At 30.9% G+C, this 26,983-nt stretch overlaps 2 protein-coding genes across 2 annotated transcripts in view; both read left to right on the top strand.

Annotated features, from left to right (window-relative positions):
* Positions 1-574: 574 nt before the first annotated feature.
* Positions 575-26,983, top strand: part of LOC132726119 (regulator of G-protein signaling 3-like) — a 57,292-nt gene continuing 30,883 nt past the window's right edge. The window contains exons 1-2 of the mRNA XM_060711390.1: positions 575-719; positions 11,854-11,975. Of these exons, the coding sequence (XP_060567373.1) occupies positions 11,895-11,975 (81 nt within the window). The 5' untranslated portion in view covers positions 575-719; positions 11,854-11,894. The remainder of the gene's footprint in view (positions 720-11,853; positions 11,976-26,983) is intronic.
* Positions 17,467-18,093, top strand: LOC132726117 (uncharacterized; the record flags this gene model as incomplete). Its single annotated transcript, XM_060711388.1, has 1 exon — positions 17,467-18,093. A coding segment is annotated over exon 1 (492 nt), but the record flags the coding sequence as incomplete, so codon positions are not given.

Raw genomic sequence — 26,983 nt, 5'->3', positions numbered from 1 at the left:
TTTTCTTTACATTTTTATTTGTGTACGGAATAGAACATGTCATGTATGTTAACACAGGTATTTCACATGTTCAGAGTCACAGACATATACAATGTATTAAGTATCTCAAATAACCTATCATACATAATTTTTAGTATTTTGTTCCATCGACCTTTATCTAAAATCTGCCCAGAATGATCATAGATCTGTGTGATATACGGGGCACCGAATTATACTCTGTGACGAGTATACGTGTCACCGTGCCGAGAGAAAAGACGATGACACCGCAAATTAGAAAATAAGCCTAATAGGAAAACTGTAAATGACGCGGAATGATTTTGAATTACTTCCCTTTATTTACTTAATACTGTTCCAAGTTGGACTGTTCCATTTTGTCACCTCAGGAGTCGCTAACGTTGGCGTCTGAATGAAATGAATTCAGACATTGTTTAATACATTTTTACATTAAATGTTTAAATTTTTATTGTGGAAAAAGCACAAAATGACAATTCCACAGAATCAGTTCTTCTAAATTATTTTACAACGCTCACGTTCTGGATGAACTTAGCGTCTTTTATCTGTTTTGCTTCTCGCATTTCATAATGGACTCGCCCAATTAGATTCTGAGTCAGGTAGCACCATTTAATCTTGGTTATAAGGTCAACAAGTAGCAAAAGAACAAGTTTTGAGTGTCTGAAAATTTAGCAACAAGTTTAAGGATGTCGGAACAATAATGAAACGTATGTATGAGAATTTTATATTCGATCTAGGTTTATTTATGAGCCTTATGAGGTGCATTTCTTTTCTCATGCGAAGATGCAAAATGATAAAAATCTCATTTTCCAGAACTGTTGTATACATGTACACGATAACACGTACACGTTTATCTTCGGGGAATAAATTTTTTAGCATACTTTAAACCTGCCAAAATAACTTAAAATGTAAGATAGAATTAAATGTGATATATTTGAACTTGTTAGTAATTTGTGATAAATATAATGTTATACATGTTATAAGTGTACTAAAATAGCAACCACTTTCCCCACCCCCTGTCCTGGTGCAGCAAACGGTTTAACACAGGAAATTAGTCAAATTTTCATTACTGCTAGGTCAAGTTGTGTTGTTGGTTATTTTGGTGCCAAAATATTTGGACAGGATTAAATTACAAATTTGCAATTCTTGATCATTTGGAAGGGATTTTAGCATTTGACTAACCAAGACAAGCCCCCCCCCCCCCCATTCCTTGTAAAATTTTTAGACAAATGTACATGTCACAGTTATTGATTGCCAAAGATCAAGGTAAAATATCATTGAGCAATGTCTGTTTATTGTTTGGCAATATTGACCCCAGTCTCATTAATTTTCAGAAGCTTTTTGTTGAGTTTCCATAATTTATTATGATTTACTAATTGATTTTTAATGATAGGAAAGTTCTTGATACTATATTTTACTCTTGAGTCCGGATGACCTAGTGGTAAGTATGAAAGCATTATAGCAATTGCGAAGTTGCAAGTTCGAATCCTCAACAAACTTAATTTTGTTTCAGATTTCTTTCAATATTTTTTCTATTATGTTTATTTGGCTTATTAAACAATTAAAAAAAAAGAAAAAAAAAGATTGCCTTCACGGGGATTTGAACTCCAGACCTTACTAACCGAGCGTATAACCCCTCGTCCATGGTGAAGTTTCCAGATAACAGCCTGAAGAAAACCACATTATTCTAAATTTAGGTTTGTAACCCTTATTAATTTCATGGTAAACCTGATGTAAATAATCATGGAGCTTAAAGAAGCATGTTTATTTGCAAAGATTAACACAAATATTGAAAATCTTCCACCAATCAGGAACAATTTTTTCTTCCCCGAGAATTAATGCGCTTGTCATTTGACAATATGTATGCAGTGATTTCCCTTTATTTTTCAGCGTTAATGTACTTATAAAGGGAAGTAACCGCTTCAAGGAGTTTGGACTACTTTCGGTATTTGCAAATAAGCACATCAGGGTCTGAAATTTCGCTACCATTATTTTTTTTGGTCTGACTATCCAAACAAATAAAAATGGTCCAGGTAATTGTCCAATTAGTAATTTTTTGGAATCTTTATATAACAGGACACTAAAAATAAAAGATAAAAACTTTTCAAAAAATACAAAATAAAAGTGTTTCTGAGGCATAATGGGCTTTTGATAAAGAGATTATTGTCAGTATCAGTTAATATTCTTGACTATCATTTTAAGACTAAAGTCACAGAATACAGTCACATGAGATAAGGCCAATATCTGAGCAGCACTTGTAACAAATCTACCACTTATACACCCAAGTATGTATAGAGAAAGCCACAGAAATGCACACCTGTTCATTGAGTTCATAACAATCAATATCTACAACCTCAGAAAATCCATGTAAATTAATACATAAATAATTAAATACAGCTGGGCAATATATATTAGAAGTCCACTTGATCTTAAAGAAAAATAAAGATACATTGTAGAGATGGCAAATTATATTGGCAATATACACACCAGTCAATAATTGAAAACCAAACTGCCATCCCACCCTCAGGGCAGGTTGAGTAAAACCTCTGAGGGGACAAAATGACAATATTTTTTAAACATATTTTGCAAATCTTTTTGTTTAAAGTTTCCCAGCCAATTAATGTAAGAAATTCAAATTATATACTTTTTGTATTTTCTGATCTTAAGATCAGTAAATACATAGCTAACATCCACGGTCTAACACAAAATTTCCTTACAGTCCTAACAACGCAAAGTAGTTCTCACTCAAAACTTCTTAAAAACCAGCAATTTAAAAGAAAGAATAATTTTAAATGTAGGCATTTAACAAATTACAGTGCATTAAAAGTTTAGATTAGTCAATAGAAATATGAGGTTACAATCACAAATTTCGTGGATGAATATCTTTTTTACCCAATGAAAAATGTTTGGCTATTTATGTAAAGCTTCGGATTATCATGAATATCATTTTAATCAATGAAAATGCTATTTTTAGCTATGTCGATTAATGAATACTCCAGAGCGTAGTACACAAATAAATCTGACTGTCGAGTAGTGGGATATATACATGTCGGACTGTTTTGGCGAGAAGATTTTCGCTAAATTATTTTCATCAGTGTTAAACAACAGGTTTATCGTGAACAAAATACCTCGAAATTGATAAGGATTGCAAACAAGAAATGAAAATTCTCAATTTAGAATTACATAATGTATTCATTTTTATTCAAGGTACATATGTATTACTTCGCCATGGTGCAGAGGTAAGAGGTCTCGTTGAGGGTGTGAGAGGCCTATGGTTCAAATCCTAATCGAGGCAATTCAATTTTTTTTTCATGCAAAATTCCATATGTATCAATCTCAAACTGTTATAGAAGAAAATCAAAACGCTGTAGCTGCGTAAGATGAATTATAGTACATGTATATAAAAATAAACTTATACAGGAAAGTACATACAGATAGTCAGTATGATTTAGATTGCAAAGATCAGAAAATACCATAGAGCTGCAGCCCTTTGATTATGTTTCTGGATGTATGTGGAGTTCGATCCTTTAATTAAGGGTTAATTAATTTCAAAGTTTATGAAAAATCTGCCCATTAGTTTTAGGGGTTTTCAGTTTCTTATTGATTGAATATAAGCAGTCAATAGAATGGTCTAAAATGACTTGCACAGATGTTACAATAGTATAAGGTTTAAAGGTAAAGCAGTCTGAGCTGTCAAGAGAAAGGAAGTAGACTGGACTGCTGTATGTCATTGTCTTAGATCTGAGAATATTGTTGTTTCAGATTTGTTGCAAGTTTTCCATGAAGCTGATGATATTTAAAGAATATAAAATAGTCAGACATTCCTGTTAACTTCTTCTTATACACCTTTGGATTAAATTATTTATCAACTTGATGAAATAAGATTTAAAAGTAAATTTTAACTGTCTAAAGGTCTGCAAAAGGTGCCACTTGTGCTGAAGGTTGTTGGTCCATCCGCCTGCATTCATTTATTTTGTCATTATGATTTCTAAGTTTATTTGATTGATTATAAATTTCTGTTTGAAGTTCATTTAAAGTTATTAAAAACATGTGGCGGCATGGCCGAGTCGTTAAGTAACGCATCCGACCAGTAATCTAAGAATTGATATCTGTGTGGGTTCAAATCCCATCAGGGACATGTCGTTGTTTTCATGAGCAAAAAACTTTACATATGTTAATTGTTCAGTACTGGTTGTTTCCAGGAACAAATTCGAGAGTGAATCTGTAAGGGAAATGAGCTTCCTCAAAAATCAAACTAAAATAAGGAATTAATTGAGGAGTTATAATGTTATGTAAGTTTTTTGAGTTATAATGTTCTGTAAGTTTATTGTGTTATTATGTTCTTTAAGTTTATTGAGTTATAATGTTCTCTCTGTAAGTTTATTGAGTTGTTATGTTCTGTAGGTTATTGAGTTATAATGTTCTGTAAGTTTATTGAGTTATAATGTTTTGTAAGTTTATTGTGTGTTTATGTTCTATGAGTTGATAAAGTGATGATGTTCTTTAATTATTTGGTTAATAATTATGTTCTGTAAGTTTAATGAGTTATAATGTTCTGTAAGTTTATTGAGTTATAATGTTCTGTAAGTTTATTGAGTTATAATGTTCTGTAAGTTTATTGAGTTATAATGTTCTGTAAGTTTATTGAGTTATAATGTTCTGTAAGTTTATTGAGTTATAATGTTCTGTAAGTTTATTGAGTTATTATGTTCTGTAAGTTTATTGAGTTATAATGTTCTGTAAGTTTATTGAGTTATAATGTTCTGTAAGTTTATTGAGTTATAATGTTCTGTAAGTTTATTGAGTTATAATGTTCTGTAAGTTTATTGAGTTATTATGTTCTGTAACTTTATTATGTTTTTATGTTCTGTCAGTTTATTGAATTATAATGTTCTGTGACTTTATTGAGTTATTATGTTCTGTTAGTTTATTGAGTTATAATATTCTGTTGGTTTATTGAGTTACAATGTTCTGAAAGTTCATAAAGTTATAATGTTCTGTGAGTTTATTGAGTTTTAATGTTCTGTAAGTTTATTGAGTTAAAATGTTCTGTAAGTTTATTAAGTATTGATGTTTTGTGAGTTAATTGAGTTATTATGTTCTGTAAATTTATTGAGTAATAATGCTCTGTAAGTTTATTGAGTTATAATGTTCTGTAAGTCCATAGAGTTACAATGTTCTGTAGGTTTTTGAGTTACAATGTTCTGTAAGTTTATTGAATTATAATGTTCTGTAAGTTTTTTGGGTTATAATGTTCTGTAAGTGCATAGAGTTACAATGTTCTGAAGGTTTTTGAGTTATAATGTTCTGTAAGTTTATTGAGTTATAATGTTCTGTAAGTTTATTGAGTTATAATGTTCTGTAAGTTTATTGAGTTATAATGTTCTGTAAGTTTATTGAGTTATAATGTTCTGTAAGTTTATTGAGTTATAATGTTCTGTAAGTTTATTGAGTTATAATGTTCTGTAAGTTTATTGAGTTATAATGTTCTGTAAGTTCATAGAGTTATAATGTTCTGTAGGTTTTTGAGTTATAATGTTCTGTAAGTTTATTGTGTTATAATGTTCTGTAAGTTTATTGTGTTAAAATGTTCTTTAAGTTTATTGTGTTATTATGTTCTGTAAGTTCATAGTGTATTATTGTTCAGTAAGTTTCTTGAGTTATTATGATCTGTAAGTTTATAGAGTTACTATGTTCTAAAAGTTTATAAAGTTATAAAGTTCTGTAAGGTATTGAGTTATAGTTATAATGTTCTGTGAGTTAATTTTTTTTTATAATGTTCTGTAAGTTTATTGAATTATAATATTCTGTAAGTTCATAGAGTTATTATGTTCTGTAGGTTTTTGAGTTATAATGTTCTGTAAGTTTATTGGGTTATACTGTTCTTTAAGTTCATAGTGTATTAATGTTCAGTAAGTTTATTGCGTAATAATGTTCTCTTAGTTGAAAGAGTTATAATGTTCTGTAAGTTTATAGAGTGATAATGTTCTGTAAGTTATTGAGTTATAATGTTCTGTAAGTTTATTAAGTATTGATGTTTTGTGAGTTAATTGAGTTATTATGTTCTGTAAGTTTATTGAGTTATAAAATTTTGTAAATTCATAGAGTTATTATGTTCTGTAGGTTTTTAAGTTATAATGTTCTGTAAGTTTATTGGGTTATAATTTTCTGTAAAGTCATAGTGTATTAATGTTCAGTAACTTTATTGAGTAATAATGTTCTGTAAGTTCATAGTGCATTAATGTTCAGTAAGTTTATTGAGTAATAATGTTCTCTTAGTTTAAAGAGTAATAATGTTCTGTAAATTTATAGAGTGATAATGTTCTGTAAATTATTGAGTTATAATGTTCTGTAAGTTTATTAAGTATTGATGTTTTGTGAGTTAATTGAGTTATTATGTTCTGTAAGTTTATTGAGTTATAAAATTCTGTAAATTCATAGAGTTATTATGTTCTGTAGATTTTTGAGTTATAATGTTCTGTAAGTTGATTTAGTTATAATGTTCTGTAAGTTTATTGGGTTATAATTTTCTGTAAGGTCATAGTGTATTAATGTTCAGTAAGTTTATTGAGTAATAATGTTCTCTAAGTTTAAAGAGTAATAATGTTCTGTAAGAGTATAGAGTTATAATGTTCTGTCACTTTGTTGAGTTATAATGTTCTGTAAGTTTATTGAGTTATAATGTTCTGTTAGTTCATAGAAGTTTAATGTTCTGTAAGTTCATAGAGTAGTAATGTTCTGTAAGTCAAGTTATAATGCTTACTGCGTATGAAATCTTGAGGGTCATTTTTACCGACAACAAGGTCAAACCCCCATGATGTTTACAAAATTTGACTCTCCAGTTAAAATCCTGAGAGTCAAATCAGCTCTTTGGAAATTTGAAGGGTTAAAGAGTCATTTCTAGGGTCAACCAGACACCCTGATGTTATGTAAGTTTATAATTAAGTTAATGATTTCTCTGTAAGTTTATTGAGTTATTATGTTCTGTAGGTTATTAATGTTCTGTAAGTTTATTGAGTTATAATGTAATGTAAGTTTATTGTGTGTTTATGTTCTATGAGTTGATAAAGTGATGATGTTCTTTGAGTTTATTGAGTTATAATGTTATGTAACTTCATAGATTTATAATGTTCTGTAAATTTTTTGAGTTATAATGTTCTGTATGTTCATATATTTAAAATGTTCTGTTAGGCCATAGAGTAATATTGTTCAGTAAGTTATTGAGTTATAATGTTCTGTAAGTTTATTTAGTTATAATGTTCTGTTAGTTCATAGAGTAATAAGGTCTGTAAGTCAATTAGTTAAAATGTTTATTGTTATGTAAGTTTATTAAGTTATAATGTTCTGTGAGTTTATTAAGTATTGATGTTTTATGTAAATTGAGTTATAATGTTCTGTAAGTTTATTGAGTTATAAAAGTTCTGTTAATTATTGAGTTATAATGTTCTATATGTTTATTGAGTTATAATGTTCTATAGGTTTATTGCGTTTTAAAATTCTCTCTCTTTAAGTTTATTGAGTTATAATGTTCTGTAGGTTATTGAGTTAAAATGTTCTGTAAGTTTATTGAGTTATAATGTTTTGTAAGTTGATTGTGTTATTATGTTCTGTGAGTTGATAAAGTGATGATGTTCTATGAGTTTATTGAGCTATAATGTCCTGTAACTTCATAGATTTATGATGTTCTGTTAGTTATTGAGTTATAATGTTCTGTAAGTTCATAGAATTATAATGTATTGTAAGTTTATTGAGTTACAATGTTCTGTGTCAGTTTATTGAGTTATAATGTTCTGTATGTTTATTGAGTTATAATGTTCTGTAAGTTTATTGAGTTTTAATGTTCCATAAGTTTATTAAATTACAATGTTCTGTGTAAGTTTATTGAGTTATAATGTTCTGTAGGTTAATGAGTTATAATGTTCTGTAAGTTTTTTGAGTTATAATGTTCTTTAAGTTTATTGAGTAATAATGTTTCATAAGTTTATTGAGTTATAATGTTCTCTCTGTAAGTTTATTGAGTTGTTATGTTCTGTAGGTTATTGAGTTATAATGTTCTGTAAGTTTATTGAGTTATAATGTTTTGTAAGTTTATTGTGTGTTTATGTTCTATGAGTTGATAAAGTGATGATGTTCTTTGAGTTTATTGAGTTATAATGTTATGTAACTTCATAGATTTATAATGTTCTGTAATTTTTTTGAGTTATAATGTTCTGTATGTTCATATATTTAAAATGTTCTGTTAGGCCATAGAGTAATATTATTCAGTAAGTTATTGAGTTATAATGTTCTTCAAGTTTATTGAGTAATAATGTTCCATAAGTTTATTGAGTTATAATGTTTTGTAAGTTGATTGAGTTATAATGTTCTGTCTGTAAGTTTATTGAGTTATAATGTTCTGTAGGTTATTGAGTTATTACGTTCTGTAAGATTATTGAGTTGTAAAGTTTTGTAAGTTTATTGTGTATTAATGTTCTGTGAGTTGATAAAGTGATGATGTTCTTTGAGTTTATTGAGTTATTAATGTTTTGTAACTTCATAGATTTATAATGTTCTGTAAATTTTTTGAGTTATGAGATTCTGTATGTTCATAGATTTAAAATGTTCTGTTAGTTCATAGAGTAATATTGTTCTGTAAGTTATTGAGTTATAATGTTCTGTAAGTTTTTTTAGTAATAATGTTCTGTAAGTTCATAGAGTTATAATGTTTTGTAAGTCATTGAGTTATAATGTTTATTATTATGTAAGTTTATTCAGTTATACTGTTCTATGAGTTTATTAAGTATTGATGTTTTATAAAAAATTGATTTATAATGTTCTGTAAGTTTATTGAGTTATAATGTTCTGTAGGTTATTGAGTTATAATGTTCTATATGTTTATTGAGTTACAATGTTCTGTAAGTTTATCGAGTTATAATGTTCTGTAAGTTTATTGAGTTATAATGTTCTGAAAGTTTATTAAGCTATAATTTTCTGTTAGTTCATAGAGTTATAATGTTCTGTAAGTTATTGACATACAATGTTCTGTAATTTTATTGAATTACAATGTTCTGTAAGTTTATTGAGTTATAATGTTCTGTAAGTTTATTGAGTTATAATGTTCTTTAAGTTTTTTGAGTTTTTATGTTCCGTAAGTTTATTGAGTTTTAAAATTTTCTCTCTTCAAGTTTATTGAGTTATAATGTTCTGTCTGTAAGTTTATTGAGTTATAATGTTGTGTTGGTTATTGAGTTATAACGTTCTGTAAGTTTCTTGGGTTATAATGTTCTGTAAGTTTATTGAGTTATAAAGTTCTGCATGTTTTTTAGTTATAATGTTCTTTGGGTCCATAGAGTAATAATGCTCTGTAAGTTTATTGAGTGATAATGTTCTGTAAGTTCATAGAGTTATTATGTTCATTACTATCAGGCATACATTTCCCAAATGATTTCATGTTGAAGTAGACATGAAGGCAACTGAAGAAAAAAATATATAAAGGAAAGCCAAATAATTTGTCATGTATAAATCTAGATCTATGGCTCCATCTCCAAAAACTGTAAGACAATAATTATTATTGCTACAAATAAAACAATCAACAATACACAGAAAAGATCTATCTCCTGGGCTGGGAGCATCTAGAGCTAGTTAAATATCTGATTGGTTCAAACACACACCTTCACATTAGAAAAAAAACATTTATTTTCTCATGATCTTTATGTGATAAATGACATGTTTGTTTACATTGACAACCCCCAGTTTCTTTGAAATGGTAACAACTAATGTTAGTAGTGATATCTTTATAATAGCCATATTTCATTATTGACATGTCATAATTAAATACAGAAGATATACTGGCTTGCTTCATATCCAAAATTGCTAGCAACAAGCAAGTATTTAGCTCAATAATAAGGTCTTGATAGTTTATCATGTTGTTATGTACTTATAATTCAATGTATGTTTATGTTGTTTTTTTTAAATAGTTTATTGAGTTATATAATGTGTGATTTATAGAGTTCTTTAAAGTCTTGGTCATTGAATGAAACAAAACCTTTTGACATGAACTGTACACTGAAAGATACTAACAAAATCCAAACTCCCTACAGTATTAAATAACCTCCCTTTGCAGAATGAAATCACTGCCTTCGGTGATGTCACATGATGATGAAAGTCACATGATGTAACGTCAAAATTCAAATGTAAATATTGACAGTTACATAGAAAAATCTACATCATTTTTCTCTTTTTGTTTTGTTTTTAACTTTTTGTACCTATGTTTGTTATAGTTTATTATAAAAATTAACAAAAGTATACAAAATAATGAAAAATAAATTCAAAAGCTTAAAATATAAATTATTAAAAAATTGATAAAAAAATGTGTAGTGGCAGAGATCCCTGTACTGATAAGGGGAGATCACTGTGTAGGAGATTGAACAAAACCCTGTATCATGCCTGGTGGTTCATAACAGCCTCAGCTGAGCGGCAATTCAGTATTATGAGCAGGGTGAAAAACTTCTGTAAGTTTGTTTAGTTTTGACAGTTATATATATCTAACCTATATTAAAATGCTTGCAAGTATTTTATTGTAAGATAAGTGCTTTACTTCCTGAAAGGATGTTTTATGAATAAATCAGGCCTCAAAGTTTCAAAGTACTTGACCTAATTAATAATTAAAAATATGGTAGTATAATGTAAGTGAAAAATTACCAACAACTGTACTGAAGTACTAAAAAGTTAATTTTGTCCCTTGAATAAGATTTAATACACTAGCATGCTTTGTGCTCCCAATTTTAAAGTTGGGAGCATATTGAGATTTGTACAATTGCTGTCCATAATTATAAATGTACAAAAATCTACAAACATGTACATAGTTTAATGGCTATGGGAACATCTGGCAAAAATAGGGGTAACAAAAGAGTAGCCATTCAAGTACCACAATTTCAGGACATCCATCTGTCTGTCAATATAATATGTTTTGTCTGATCAGACAGGTCGAAAGGAATTGCCAAAGTTTGTGAAACTTTATAATTGTAGAGATTCCCCATGGCCAGTAGATGACTCCTATTGATTTTGAGGTCATAAGGTGAAAGATCAATGACACTTTGTGTAAATTTGTTGTCTGATCATTTTCTTGATAGGGATTATAAGCCTAAGTTAGTAGTGACATTTCCTATAGCTGGTTGCTGGCCCCTAATGATTTTGAACTAAATAAGAACAAAGGTCAAGGTCACAGTATAAATATCTTTTTGGATCAATACTTCAGAAGGAATATGCTTAGGTTTTTAAACTTGGTAGGGACATTGTCCACAGTAAGTAGATGACTCTTTGAATTTTAGGATATTAGGTCAAGGTCAATGTAGTTTAAATTGTAAATATTTCTATTTTAGATCTGATTGTGTTTAAAGTCCTAATCTTTTGATCATATGAATAGTTTGTAACATAGTACTAGTTGAAGAAGACTTTTTTCTACATGCTCCAACATTGTCAGCAAGTCTAGTACTGTATTTAAGAACTATTTCAAAATTATGTATATTGTCTATATAGAGAGTACGTTTCTTGTGTACTTAAGTACACCCTCTTTTCATTTGCATGTGTGACATTTTGTTGGTTCTTTTTTTCAAGTGACTGCTTTCAGTCAACATAATCATGGTAATTCATATGTCAGAATGAATACAACAAGTTAATTGCAAAAATGATTTAGTTATAAGTTTCATGGTGGCAATTAGCATCTGATAGAAAGAATTGATTTTTTTTGTATTACGCTATTGTTAATCAATCTAAATAGCTTACCGGTATATAGGATAGTTCATTAGCTATACAATGACTAGTTTATCAATTATAAATAAGCTTTGTTTTATATTTTTACAGGTTTAAAGATTCTATGTTTAAGAACATAATACAATATTAAGATGGCCCGCTACCGAGGAAGGACTCGCCCTTTTTCTGTACCAACTACACCAGCTAAACATACAACTGACAAGGAAGATTCTGTAAGTTTGTTTTCTATTTTTCTGTACTATTTTGATGGCAAACAAAGTTGACTGAAAGAACAGGAAATTATAGAATTGATGTGCTTGTAACCCATCTTAAAAAGGTCTAATCAGATGGGTTTGATTGAATATTTCAGTTTACAGGGTTTTCATATTTATCAGAGGCAAAAGATGCTCAAAAGAAAACAGCCGATTTTTCCAAGGGTCTAGGGTGATACTTAAATATACAACTAATTTCAACAGCATTTTAACTGATGGTTTGGATTGCCAATCAGTTTATAATGAAAACCCAGAGTTTAGCATTTCATATTTAAGTAATTGGATGTCAATTAACAGACTGTTATTTTGGTACTACAGTCTAACTTGCCCATGCGACCACGTGTATTAAGCGACTTTTGTCTTAAACGACCACTTTAAATTCCCCCCGATCATTTTCTCTCTATATCTTTAATGTATTAAGCGACTTTTGCTCAACGCGACCAGCGACCGCTAATTAGTCCCCTAATTGACATCAATCTTTTCATTAAACGACCACTTTTACCTGTCAAGTAATTGTGTTTTAAGAGAACGCCACCTCGTTATGTCACAAGTGTCAGCAATCAAAACACAACAATAAACGTGTGAAAAACTCTATTTCCCATACCGTTTTAGCGTATGCAAATGAAGTTAAGTATACGCGTGACGTGTTTTATCCAATAATATCGGATAAACAATGCAACGCTCCGCCCATACTGAGATGGTGTATACGCTTCGCTTGTTGACATTTAGACTGCATTGAATTGACCTTGAACTTGATCAGCCATTAAATTAATCGTAACAAATAGATGTAGTTTGTTTATTTCAAATGAAAAAATGCACAACAGAAAACATCTTCACTAATAGGGTTTTCGTGTTGGAGACAAGGAAAAACAACGGAGAAGTTAAAAAATTCTGGAAAAAATGTCAAACATGTATGTAATGGATCAAAACTGTTTTGTCAATAAATATCGGAACGTTATTTTTACATTTGCATCCGTTTAGATTATCGGACCGTACTTATTTTTCAACATTTATATAAAAATGAAGTTGAAAAACAATCCCATCAGTAAAAAAGATGTCATTTATAAATTTTGACTTTTATATCATGCTGACTGTCTTAAGAGACCGTTTCATTAAGCGACCGTTTTTGGTGTTTCCCTTGCCCGGTCGCTTAATACACGTTTCACTGTATATACAGAATTGTATGTGATGTGGATTAAGGGGTCATGACCCCCACCAGCATTTGGTTAGTATCTGAGTTTTTATATCAACTAATGTTTCTTCTAGCGAAAATAAAAAATTGCTCAAAAACTGTTGTGTCATTTGGCATGTATGGTTCATTGGGGGATATAAGGTTGGTTGGTTGACTTATAAGAAAGGTTTATGTCGGGGTTTAGAACTGTTATCCATTTAGGGGAGAAGATGTGTAATCTGTCAGATAGCTCCTTTGGTAGAGTGGTGAAATGGTATTCCAAAGGTCCTAGGTCCAAGTCCTGGTCAGGCTGCACATTTTTCTCTCCCTGTGATATTGATATGAAATTGGTTGGCTGAATTCTTACATTTTATACAGCATTAATAGGTACATGCCAACTATCAAATCACCATCATTAAACGTTGTATTGCGAAATCATTTTTGCCCTGAAAACAATGGTTTATTGTTATCAGTTTAGATAGAATAAATCTTGATATCTACATCTAGGAAACAGCAGCAGGTTTTGGAGTAAATGATCTTACAGTTTATACACATATCAACATAGGCTATAACCACATAATAACTGTATCTGTGAATTCATTTGTCAGTCAAAATATCAAAATTAGTGATATGACACTAGTATGTCAAATGATCATGAAACATAATAAAATAGATATAATAAAAATAATAATAAAATAATAAATTAAGGTAAAAGAAAACCAGGTTTTTCAGAGTTTTTTTGTTGTGTTAGTTCAAGCAGTAGTTGTATCATGTACAAGCATGCAGTGTGTTACCTATAACAGAGTACCATGCAATTTTGGCACCAATGTTACATTGTTATTTGTTTTGACAAGCAAGTGTCACATTTGAAGGCATTTGAAGTAGTGGGTGGGGGGATTTGTTTTAACCTTGATTTAGACCAATGCTGTAAAAGCATGTTACAGAAAAAACATGTTCCACACCAATGCTGTAAAAATATATGACAGATAAACATGTTATGCACCTATGCTGTAAAAATATGTAGCAGAAAAACATGTTCCACATCAGGAAGAAAAGATTACCTACATTTTATCCAAAGTCAATGAGACCTTGTAAATTAGTCCCATTGTGTAGAAATATGTATAATCCAATAAAGCATACAAAATCTATGGTCCCTCAGGGTAATTATTCTGATTCACTTGGTAACATGGTGACCAATGTATAAAAGTCTTGTCCATAATGGAACTATGTCAATAATTATATCATAATGCAACTTATAATGTCAATAATTATATCAATTTGCTGACTATAGATTTGTTAAAAATCAACTTGTCCCACTTTGAATTTAATGAGTTTTTATTTGTGACATTGGTTTCAGGATAAAAAACACAACATTTACATATGAGGTGCTCACATTATCAGCCTTAACTGGTTTGCAAGTCTATTGGTCATTTTCATATGATATGTACATGTATGACTTCCTCATATTTTTATTTTGTCAATTATATGTATGTACATGTATATAATGCAATAATGCCCGCCAAAATGGCTGCAATTTTGTGAGAGGGGAATAAAATATTGTAAAATCAGGAACAATAAATATTGTAAAAGTCAGGAACAATATATTGGGTGTGCGCAGGTGCACTTTAATCTTCTATTCAGATGGCAAAGGCTTTCAATTAGAGTGGCCATACACAGAGAATTAAGTGCAAATAAGTGTATTACTTAACTCACTAATCAGCCAAATTGATTTTTCCCAATATTCCAATTAACTATTGTGAAATAATTAGTCAATGAGACAAGTTAGTATAGAGAGATATTGATATTGTATGTAATCTAAGGTTGATTCATATCATACCAAACTTTATTCACATCAATATAAGGTTCTTATATAAGAAGTATTAATGAATGAGATTCATTTATGGATGAAATCCTGTTAAGGAATCTGGAGTTAATGAAAATGGGCTGCTAATGAACTTGGTCAGTCTTCTTTATTGTGATTACAAAGAATGGAAGTATAGTAAGATATAGAATGTTTCTGGTAAATAATTAATTCTATCAGTACTTACATTTGTGTTCTTTATTATACTTAATAAGGATAAACAAAACAGGTTGGTAGTTTTTATGTGATAAAAAATTTGATGCATATTTAGTTTGAAACTTATAAAATGATGAATTGTTTTTGTAAAAAAAACAACAAAAAAGTGAATCTGATGATTTTTCTGAAATACATTTCCAAATAATATCTATTTATATGCTTTAATTATCACTCTTATAATTTTGTCATGCATGAACCTAATTGAAGTTCTTCATATTTTAAATCATACCAGGTCTTATACATGACAGTCAATTTTTTTTTTGGAAAGGAACATGCATATTTTTTTCTTTCATGGAAGGCAATATCACCTTCCAATGCTGTTTTTTCCAATATTGCATTACTGTGCCCAACAATTACAATAATATTCCATGCAGATACTTGAACTTTAAAATATAGTTTGATGCTATTGATATGATAAGTAAATTTGAAAAAGAAAACACTTAAAATAAAAAAAAATATATAATGTAATCAATTTTTTGAATACTGTTTCATAGATTTACTAAAATTTTTAAAAATTTTATGCAAACATAAATTAACACTCATTATAATTGTTTTAAATGTGTAAAATTCCTTTGTTGACAACAATTATATACTGTTGACAGCAATTATATACTGTTGACAGCAATTATATACTGTTGACAGCAATTATATACTGTTGACAGCAATTATATACTGTTGACAGCAATTATCTCCCTTGATCAGTAGGATGTCATGATATAGTTAATTACCAATGAAGGGCTCCAGCCCATGCAAAAATACACAAAGTTACACACAATTTTTTATAAGTTCATTACATGAGATACATACGGTAGGGAATCATGGACAGGTGGAAAATTGAAAAAGAGAGTAATTTTAGGTTATAGTATAAGGCAAAACATGTGAAAAGAACTTGCCTCATGCTATTGAGAGAAAGACAGCATAATGTAACAGTTAAAATATCAAAAGAATTGAATCCTCATATCAATAACATTCACTTTTGATTCTGCTTATTTACCATAAACAAACAAACAGAACTAGTGATAAACATAAATTACAAAACCTTCCCCCACAAAAAAAAAAGTACATATCCCTCATGAGAACCAACTTATGTTTGGAAATTCCTTGTTATTGTTAAAACTCACAGAAAATATCAATTTTAGGAAATCTTTTGAATGAAAAAGATGCTAATAAAGTTGTAAAACTTGTAAATTTAGTTTAAAAAGGGAAGTAAAATTAGTAGAAATGTTTAGACTTATCTTTATTGAGCTTGCTTGTGACCCTTTTATCATATATTTAATGTATTAAGAACAACATGTAAAATAATCAAGACATTATTTTTCATCAAGCCTTCGGCTTCATAGTACAAAATAGCATTTCATTTTGAATTTATTGTTTAAGTCGCGTATTCAAAGGTTTAAATTTCCCGCTATATCACGGACATGCGCGTGACTACCGGAAGTAATAACCGGAAGCATGAAACACATGTTTTCACTTTTTGTTTTGGCGTTGTGGTTGTCGCGTGTTTTTGAAAGTTTTAAAAGTTATTTTGCGTTTAACCGCATTATTATGGCCCAAGAGGCTCTTCTCGATAGGATAGACCTTCATGCTTCGGGTGAGGAGGGAGATTTTTCTGGGTTTTCGGACCAAGAAATTACCGGTAAGAAAGAGAAAAAGTCTTCGGACAAAAAACGGTTAAAATCCGTCGTGGTGGAGAAAGAAAATAAACCCCCTCGTGGTAAAGGCAAAAAACAGTCAGGTAAAACTTTGAATACTAATTCTTCGGAAATATCGGACAGAAATTTATCCTCGGATAAATTTGATTTGAAAAACTTATCTAATAAGGATATTGAAGGTCTTAGGACTCTTCTTGGTATACAGCCTGTTGTTCAACAGAATCCTCAGTTTTCTCCTGATTGTGATAACTATGACTATAATGAGGATAATTATGATTATATGGATGATGAATCTGTGAATGATAACTATTCTGCTGTTCCTGCAGCATTAAAACCTAACCTTAGGGGTGGAGGTTGCTGCCCAAGATGTTGATATTGAAGATACAGGGATTCGTAATCTGTCAAAAGATTTTTCTTCGGCTTTTGACGATGGTTGTACTGATAATAGACTTGAGTCGGATAGTAATACATGGGATCTTCCCAAATTAAAGATACCAGAGAAAGGTGAGCCAGTGAATGAGTCCTTGGCCGAATTTTAATTAACACGCATTTACTGCCCAGTGTGACTTAGACTCTATTTTGAATAAGTACCAAGTACCTAAGAATTGTGACAGGGCCATTCCGCCCATTGTTAACCAGGAAATATGGAAAACATTAGACAAAAGAGCCCATTTTCAAGATAAGTTTATGGTGGACATACAAAATCTTGTGGTTTCGGGCCTAGGTCCAGTTGTTAAGTTGCTTGAGTTTGTGAAAAAGAACAATCTTATGAAAAATGAGGCAAAATGTATCTTCTCTGACCTGTTTACTGTTCTGGGTCAGGTGCAATACAACCTCAGTTTGAGGAGGAGATATCTTATAAGACCGTATTTGAAGAAGAAGTATTCTTCATTGTGTAGTATTTCGATGCCTATAACAACCAAACTTTTTGGTGATGATGTTTCAAAAGAAGTCAAAAGTTGTGATGCTTTATCGTACATTGGTAAGGATTATACTTACAGCAATTATAGAGGTGTCCAGCGTAGACGCTCTGGTCGAGGATTTGTTAACTCAAATTTTAGTAATTACGGCTACCAGTCATCTACATACAATCAGCGTTCTGGTTTTAGGACTAGACCGTATCCGTTACGTGGACAATCTTTCAAGATTGGTCTAGGCGGACGAGGAAGAGGCATGAGAAGAGATGCCTTGGCTTCTGCTACAGCCAGTGCCCCAAACGATCAGGAATAAATGAAAGGGTAAGTCAAGTTGGACGTACACAGTATTTTTTAAGTGTATGGAAAAAATTTACTTCAGATCCTTGGATCTTGAATGCAGTTTCGGGGTATAAGATAGATTTTGATGAAAATCCTTTTCAAAGAAGCATTCCTAATGAAATTCCTTTTTGTTCAGATCAAAAAGCAATTGTTCACAGGGCTCATCCTGGGGGGAAATTTAAGGGAGAAGTGACTTCCTCGCGAATTAAAGGGAGAAGGGAAACAACCAAATGTGTATGCATTAACATGCATGGCTATACATCCTTTAATTATAATATAAACACAATTAACATCACTTATAATATTTCTCCAGTTTATTAATTAATAGTAGATTAATTAATAGTAGTATTAATTAAAAGTAGATTAATTAGTAGTAGATCTGGCAATGGCATCTAAATGTTTTTGAGCTGCAAATATGAATATAAAAAATTATTTTTGATAATTCTATTGATCAGCTATTTATAAGCTTTCTCTAAATATGTGTTTATATATTTTCATGTACATTTGCTGATAGTAATGTGTAAGAAAAGATGTGATGATAAAATCAATTTCATATTTTTTCTTTCCTCACTTTTATTAGAAGATGAAGTCACCTTGGATATTGATGAATAAAATCTGTTCTATTCTGTTCTGGTAACAGAAATTTCTTAGAAACTCCTGAATGTTGTAATGTCAGACTTATATGCATATAATTATGCTGATAAAACAATTTTCAAACATCAAAGAATATGTAAAATATGTATTGCAAACATTTGTGCACATTATATTTGATCACTAAAATTACATGCATTCATTTCTTATTGAAAAATTTGACTGAGAAATTGTAGAAAATTAATTTCTAATTACCTCCCTTTATTTTCATGAAATGTTAAATTCGGTAATATCTTTATAAATAATGCTTTTTAAAATTTACAATATTGATAAATCTTAATCTGAGCGTCATATTTACGACATTAAAACAAATATGTATATTGAAACAATAAGAACTCTTCTTCTTGACAAATTTTGTTGTTATATACGTTACATGATATACGACCGATATGTAGTTTAGCCGGGATGTCTTGCCCACGTGCGTAAACTGTGTCAAATTTGGCATTTCTACAAAGAGAACAAGGCCAAACACCCCCATTGTCTACAACATACCAATCGCAAGATTTTTGCGAAATGGTTTTCTTAAATTTTCGCGTAGGTGTATCAGAATCAGTAACTCTCTTTTACTGCTAGGTTCGGGCATTTCGCCCGGTAGCCATGACGTGAGCGACATAACAATTTTACAGTAAAAATTTTATGTTAACAGACTGAAATCATTCAAAACTATGATTAAGTTTTTAATCCGGTCGCTGATCATTAATGAAATTGATTATTTTTAATTGACTAACAATTTTGTGATAGCCATGAAAAATCCATTGCACATCGCCTTTACTCGAGTTAAAAACCCACCATCGTGTATATCAATTGGGGAAGATTGCACGTGTTTAGATAATCGGGGAAAAAACAATGTATAATTATCGCCAAATCCCGTATTAAACTCGCAAAACTATCACACAATTATACCGTTTCGGGCCGATGCTCTCATTATTTACTGTTTAGAGTAGGCGGTCTATCGCTTCGCTTACAGGTACAGAAGGGTAGTATAAAGCGAAGCTCTGATTGGATAATGATAATTAGCGGTCGTCATATGGGCGGATACAATCTCTGCTCTTTACATCGCTAAGTAATTACTATTTGGGAATTAAGATTTTATCGGCGATGTTGACTTCTCTTTGATCAATCGGAAGAGCGAAATTGGAATATACACGGCGAAGTTTTCGCCTGAATCGCCCTTCCGGATGAGCCCTGTGTTCATAATGAAGTTCAAGATTTGTTGAAAAAAGGAGCAATTATTAAATCAGAATCAGAGATTGATCAATTTATTTCAACAATATTTATTGTTCCTAAACCTAATAATAAATTTCGACCAGTTATAAACTTGAGATTTTTAAATGAGTTTGTACAATATAGTCATTTTAAACAGGAAACATTTTCTATTGTTTTGGATTTGATTAAACAAAATGACTTTATGACAAAAGTTGATTTATCTGATGCATATTTCTCTATTCCTATACATCCTTCACACTGGAAATATTTGAAGTTTTCATTCAATTCTATTTTATACTCATTTGTATGTTTACCATTTGGTTTGAAAATAGCCCCATATTTGTTTACTAAAGTATTACGTCCCATTTTTGCTTGGTTTAGACAGCAAGATATACGCTGTTCTTATTATATTGATGATTCTATTAATTTCAATGAGTTGTCACATGTGTGTTTGAATAATACGGTTACTATTACAAAGACATTACAGAGTTTAGGATTTACTATAAATGAGAAAAAGTCTGTACTAATCCCTTGTCAGAGAATTATTTTCTTTGGTCATATTATTGATACAGTTCAGTTCAAGGTATTTTTGACTGATGAAAAAGTGCAGAAAATTATGTCGAAAGCATCCTATTTATTGCAACATCACAGAGGTTGTTTTGGTCAGACAGTTGGCATCTTTTATAGGTGTGATAGTTAGTTCTTTTTATGCAATTTTAGAAGGGCCACTACATTATAGAGCCCTTGAGAGAGAAAAGTTGATAGGTTTAGGTCAAAATATGAATTTTGATAATAAAGTTAGTTTATCTACGAAAAGTATCCATGAAATTCAATGGTGGTTAAAAAACGTGAAGAATAAAAATGGTAAAAGAATCAGGCCTATTTCTGTATCCAGAAGGTGTTTTACAGATGCGTCGATGGAAGGTTATGGTGGAATAGACCTGATTTCTGGCTTGCACACACAAGGCAGATGGAAAAATCAGGAATGTGGTTATCATATTAATTATTTGGAACTCCTTGCAGTTTTTTACTGCATGCAAGCATTTTACAATGAATTTTGTGATATTCATATTGAGATTCATTCAGATTCTGTTTCAGTGGTAACTTACATAAATAATTTTGGTGGTATGAATTCTTTGGAATTAGATGACCTTTCAAAATGTTTATGGGAATGGTGTTTAAGTAGAAATATATATATTTCTGCTGTACATGTCCCTGGTAAATTAAATAAAAGTGCTGATTATTATTCTAGAAATTTTTCAGATTCCACTGAATGGACATTGAAAAAAGATATTTTTGAAAGATTATGTAGACACACATTTATGCCTAACATAGACCTTTTTGCTTCTAGACTTAATAATCACTTACCTAAATTTGTTTCATGGTTTCCCGAACCAGGGGCTTACGCAGTTAATGCTTTTTCATTATCATGGAAGGATATGATACCATACATTTTTCCTCCATTTAATTTAATTGGGAAAGTACTAAATAAAATTGTTATTGATGAGGTTGATAGAGCTCTAATGGTTGTTCCTTTTTGGTTCACACAACCTTGGTTCCCTATTCTACTTGAAAACCTTTGTGATTTCCTATCAGGTTACCCAGACACAGAGATCTTCTAGTGTTGCCGCACAATGGAACATTACACCCATTAGGAAGAAAATTAAAAATGATTGGAGTGGTGTTATCAGGGAAAGCCTGCAGAGTAAGGGAATTTCATCAATTGTTGCAGATTTCATCGCAGAATCTTGGTCACAGGGCACAAGAAAACAGTATAGCAGTGCCTGGAAAAGATGGTATATGTGGAATTCTATTAGATGTTCCAGTCCAAATTGTTCGTCTGAAGGTGTAGTCGTGAGTTACCTGTATTTTTTATTTCAATCTGGTATGTCTTATTCCGTTATAAATCTTCATAAAGCGATGTTAATGCAAACATTGTCCTTATTGGGAAATACATGGTGCAGTGACAACAAAATGATTGTAAGATTCATGAGAAGTGTATTTTTACATAAACCGGCTAAACCGCGTTATATAATGATTTGGATGTTTCTGTTGTTTTGTGTTAGTTACAAAAGTTTAATGCCATTATCTAGGTTATCTTTGAAATTATTAACTTTTAAAAACCTTAGCCTTGATTGCTCTTGCAACTGCACCAAGAGCTCAGACTTTGTTTCTTTAACTTTAGACAATATGTTTATTCAACAACAGGCAGTTGTTTTCACATTCACGGATATTTTGAAGACATCCAAGACAGGTCAATATTACTCTATAAGGATAGAGCATTATCTGGAAGAAAATATATGTCCAATGCATACTCTACTTTATTATGTTAAAAAGACTGCTGATATTAGAAAAAGTAAAAAGGTGTTTGTTTCATATGTTACCTTTAATGCTGTTTCTTCGAGCACTTTGGCAAGATGGTTAAAAAATGTGTTAAGTTTAGCAGGGATTGATATAACTAAATATAAGGCACATTCTTATAGAGGAGCATCAGCTTCGGCTGCCTATAATAAAGGATGTTCAATAAGGGAGATTTTAAAAACTGCTGATTGGAAATCATCTAAAAATTTTATTGTAGAAACTTAGAATCTGGTATTTCTTATAATGATGCTGTTTTTGGAACATAGAATATTTTTTGGGGTATTAAACTTGGAAAATATTTGTTTTTTGTTGCCTTTAAAGATGCTATTTTGTACATGTGAAGCCGAAGGCTTGATGAAAAATAATGGACCCCCATCCAAGCTTTAGTGCAGGATGGAGGGCATTATTTGAATAAAGCCGGAGGCTGAGCATGTACAAACCCTCCCTTGTGTATAGTATCATAGTATGTGATTAATGTCTTATTATATAATATAGAGAGGTTTTAACCCTCCCTTAGTTGCTTTATTGCAACAAAAAACACTCTTTAAATGAGTGAAAACATGTGTTTCATGCTTCCGGTTATTACTTCCGGTAGTCACGCGCATGTCCGTGATATAGCGGGAAATTTAAACCTTTGAATACGCGACTTAAACCATAAATTCAAAATGAAATGCTATTTTGTACATGCTCAGCCTCCGGCTTTATTCAAATAATGCCCTCCATCCTGCACTAAAGCTTGGATGGGGGTCCATTTTCTTAGTAAAAGAAAAACAATGGCAATAATAAGCTACAAAAAATGAAATAAAGTAAATATAGCCCAAAGCATTCTAACCTTGACTTCTACAATGTAAAGAATAATGACTTAATATGCTAACATTAGATCCTGATATAAATTAATGCAAAGATATAAAAAAAAAACAAAAAAAATATTACAACAACAAAGACGGGATACATTGGGTCCATCATGCAATGATGTAAAGTGACTTTACTGATTACTATGTTAATAAAGACAAGGCATATCTGAACCATATTGTGATGAATTTAAATAAGAGATAATAAGATTATTGCAAGTTTTCCACAGTTGACATTATCTTATTTTTGTCAAAAGGTCGCAGCATTTTATGGGCATGATTAATTATTTCAGTTCGCAGTAGCTGTCCATTTGATCTGTATTGACATATTGAACGGGGATGAATTTCTGCATTGTAATGTATTTATTCTGACATTGAACTTGAAAGAAATATTTTGGCTGCTGAAAGAGTTTGGCATACAGCTTTGATGGAGGAAGTTGTTTTTATAGGCTACTCAGACTCTGGATCACTGTCATAAGCCACTATGAATTCACAAGAGCACAGTTCAGCCACCAGGATATTGTAAGCCACCTTGAAATTGACTAGAGCACAGTTCAGCCACTGTATCGTACATTTTTGACATAAGATATACTGTAATTATAGGGTTTGTTTGCTGTATGACTCCAGAAGTCATTGATTCTCCCAGTAATCATTATATCTATCCCCTTCACACTCTCTTCCACTCAATATATATAGTACCAACACAAGAGCTTGGCTCTACTGGAAAAAAAACAACAACCACCATAAATACCTTCACTGAAATTGGCACAGATTTTTGTTGTGTGTAATAATTTTTTTCGTTTCTGCTTTTTTTTTTAGCATAAATGAATGGATTCTACTGTGTTTTTTTTTTTCTTTCCGGGTAGTTGGTTTGTATTGTTTTAATGTTATAACGTGGAAAATTGTTTCCTGATTGTTTTAAAATAGACAGAAAATGTGGATAATTAATCAATGTGTCTACTCACATTTTGTTGAATGGAATAAAGGTAGGTAAAGTAGATAGGTTTTACAAGAGAGATTTAGAGAAAGTAGGTATTCATTAACATTATGATATCTGGCTTACAGGATAATGTTAACAAATAGTACATTTGTTATAGTTTCATCATCATTGCGAACAAGATAAAAACCCATCAACATAGGAGAAAAAAAATAGGCAGAAAGTTTAAGTTTTCATTATTGAAAAAATGAATGTAATACTATTTATTAAAAAAATTTTAGTATGGATAAGACATTATCACTAAGTCTTTGCTGTTATCATTAATTTTGTTTCTTATGAAATTTAAAAGGTTATAGCACAGTGTAATAAAGAGTTTCAGTTTTGATCACTTCGAGACAGGTTCTTGATCATTTTACTCTTTATTGAAATTTTTACTACATGGATCATGGTCTTTATTGTTATCATTGAAATTTTGTTGTTATTATGAAATAAAGGTTATAAGTCTTGAAGCAAAGTGCTTCAGTTTTAATGACTTAAAGACAGGTTCTTGTGGAGTTAATTAATTTTGTATTACTGAGTTTTATTTTGTTTATGTTTCAGTAAAATACTGTTATATCACTTAGTCTATGAGGTCAATCAATAACAACTTTTGTAGTAATTTGAACTTTTTATATTTTTTAAAGGCACATCATGCCTCAGACATGAATATATAATTGAGCCGTGACACGACGTTAAAAACCAACATAATGGGTTTGCGACCAGCATTGATCCAGGCCAGCCTGCATATCCGCGTAGTCTGATCAGGATCCATACTGTTCGCTTACAAACCCTATAACGAGTAGAGAAACTGATTGCGAACAGCATGGATCCTGATCAGACTGCGCGGATGCGCATGGCTAGTCTGGATCCATGCTGGTCGCAAATGCACTATGTTGGTTTATGACGCAGCTCATATCTATCTTTCTGTGTAAAAGGGAAATCGTTAATTTGATAATGTTGTAATAAAATTAGCTTTAAAAACATGTTACCAGCTGCTGAACCCTTACCATTGCTATATAAAAATCAAAGCACAGAAGGCGCTGAATTTGTTTGGGTCTCAGAATGTAAGAAAGGTGCAGGTTGTGAGATTATATGTTCAGTGCCACCAATGCTTTCCAGCGTTTTAATTGTAGTAAATTGGCTATAAGACTAATTGCAACACTGATATTCAATCCAATGTTTATTTGACTTTAACAATTTAAAAAGATGAGTTACCTTTACTGGGATTTGAACTCCAGACCTCTCGCTTCCTAAGCGAGCCCGAAAACCCTTCAGCCACGGTTAAATTATATGTGAACGGCCTGAAGAAAACCATATTATTCTAAATTAGGGCTTTGTAACGACTTTTTTAACTGTTGTTAACACAGATGTAAATAATCCTGAAGCTTACTATAAGCATGTAAATTTATAAAGAATCAAAGGGCTTCAAGTTCTTTGGTATTTTCTGATCTTTGCAATCTAAATCGTACTGTATATCTGTATGCATTTTCCTGTATAAGTTTATTTTTATGTATTATAATTCATTTTGTAAGGCACATACGGAATTCTGCATAACTAGAGTTGCATCAAAAATCATTTATGTACTTTTTTTACGACAGCCACACTTTATCCTTGTAAATCATGGCTACTTCCTTAACAAAAAAAATTAAAAAAGAATTTAACAAAAAAAAAAATTTCCTCGACTGGGATTCGAACTCGAGACCTCTCACTCACTAAGCGAGAGCGCGTTACCACTGTACCCACGGAGATGTTATACACAGAAAGTCTGAATAATATCAAGTCATTCTAAATTTAGAACTTCCATTGCATTCAGGTTTGTAATCCTTATTAATTTCGAGGTATTTTGTTCAGGGTAAACCTGTTTGTTTAAAATTGAAGTAAATATTTTAGCGAAAATCCTCTCGCCCAAATAGTCCGACATGTAGAATCTATATATTCCACTACTCGGTTTGTGTAGTATTCGGTAATCTACATGGCTAAAAATAGTATTTTCATTGATAAAATCATATTCATCCGCGTAATTGTGATTGTGCATTTATTGACAATTCTATAAGCCAACGCTATTTTTTAACTTTAAATGCGTTGTAATTTGTTGGATACTTGTAACAAAATAAATATTTCTTTCTTTTAAATCGCTAGTTTTAAGCTGTTTTGAGAACTACTTGTTGTTAGGTTTGTCATAAACTTCTGTGTCAGAGATTGAATGTCCGCTTGTATTAAGTTATTTTCGATCAGAAAATACCAGAAACAATATTAGAAATATTCGACCATTCGGAATTACTTTGCTTGAAAATTGATGCGCCTGTCTTTGACCATCTTTACGCAGTGATCTCCCCTGAATTTTTCGGCTTTAGTGTACATACAAAAGGGAAGTAACCGCTTCAAAAAAGTGGACTACTTTCGGCATTTGCAATTAAGAACATTAGACTCTGAAATTTCGCTACCATTATTTGTTTGGTCTGACGACCCAAACAAATAATTATGTTAAGTGGACTTGTCCATCTTTCAATCTAGACAAAACCATTCATCATAAGGAAAATGAATAAGGAAAAATATATACTGACTTACAGAATAGTGGATAAAATTGGTTTGCCACCAGCAGGAAGCATGAGAGTTAAGTTTTTTATATAATTATTTATTCCACAAAACATTTTAACTAATTAACTAACAACTTGTGGACAGGGACTGTTTTGCTCTAAAAAGATAAAATGAAAAAGATATCAGATTAAAAAAAAAGAGAGACTGTAAAATATGAGGAAAAGGTCTAA

Source organism: Ruditapes philippinarum, unplaced genomic scaffold (genome assembly GCF_026571515.1).
Source record: "Ruditapes philippinarum isolate M1 unplaced genomic scaffold, ASM2657151v2 ctg3064_1_1_1_1, whole genome shotgun sequence".
Taxonomy (NCBI): domain Eukaryota; kingdom Metazoa; phylum Mollusca; class Bivalvia; order Venerida; family Veneridae; genus Ruditapes; species Ruditapes philippinarum.
This window is presented reverse-complemented; position numbering and strand designations above follow the sequence as displayed.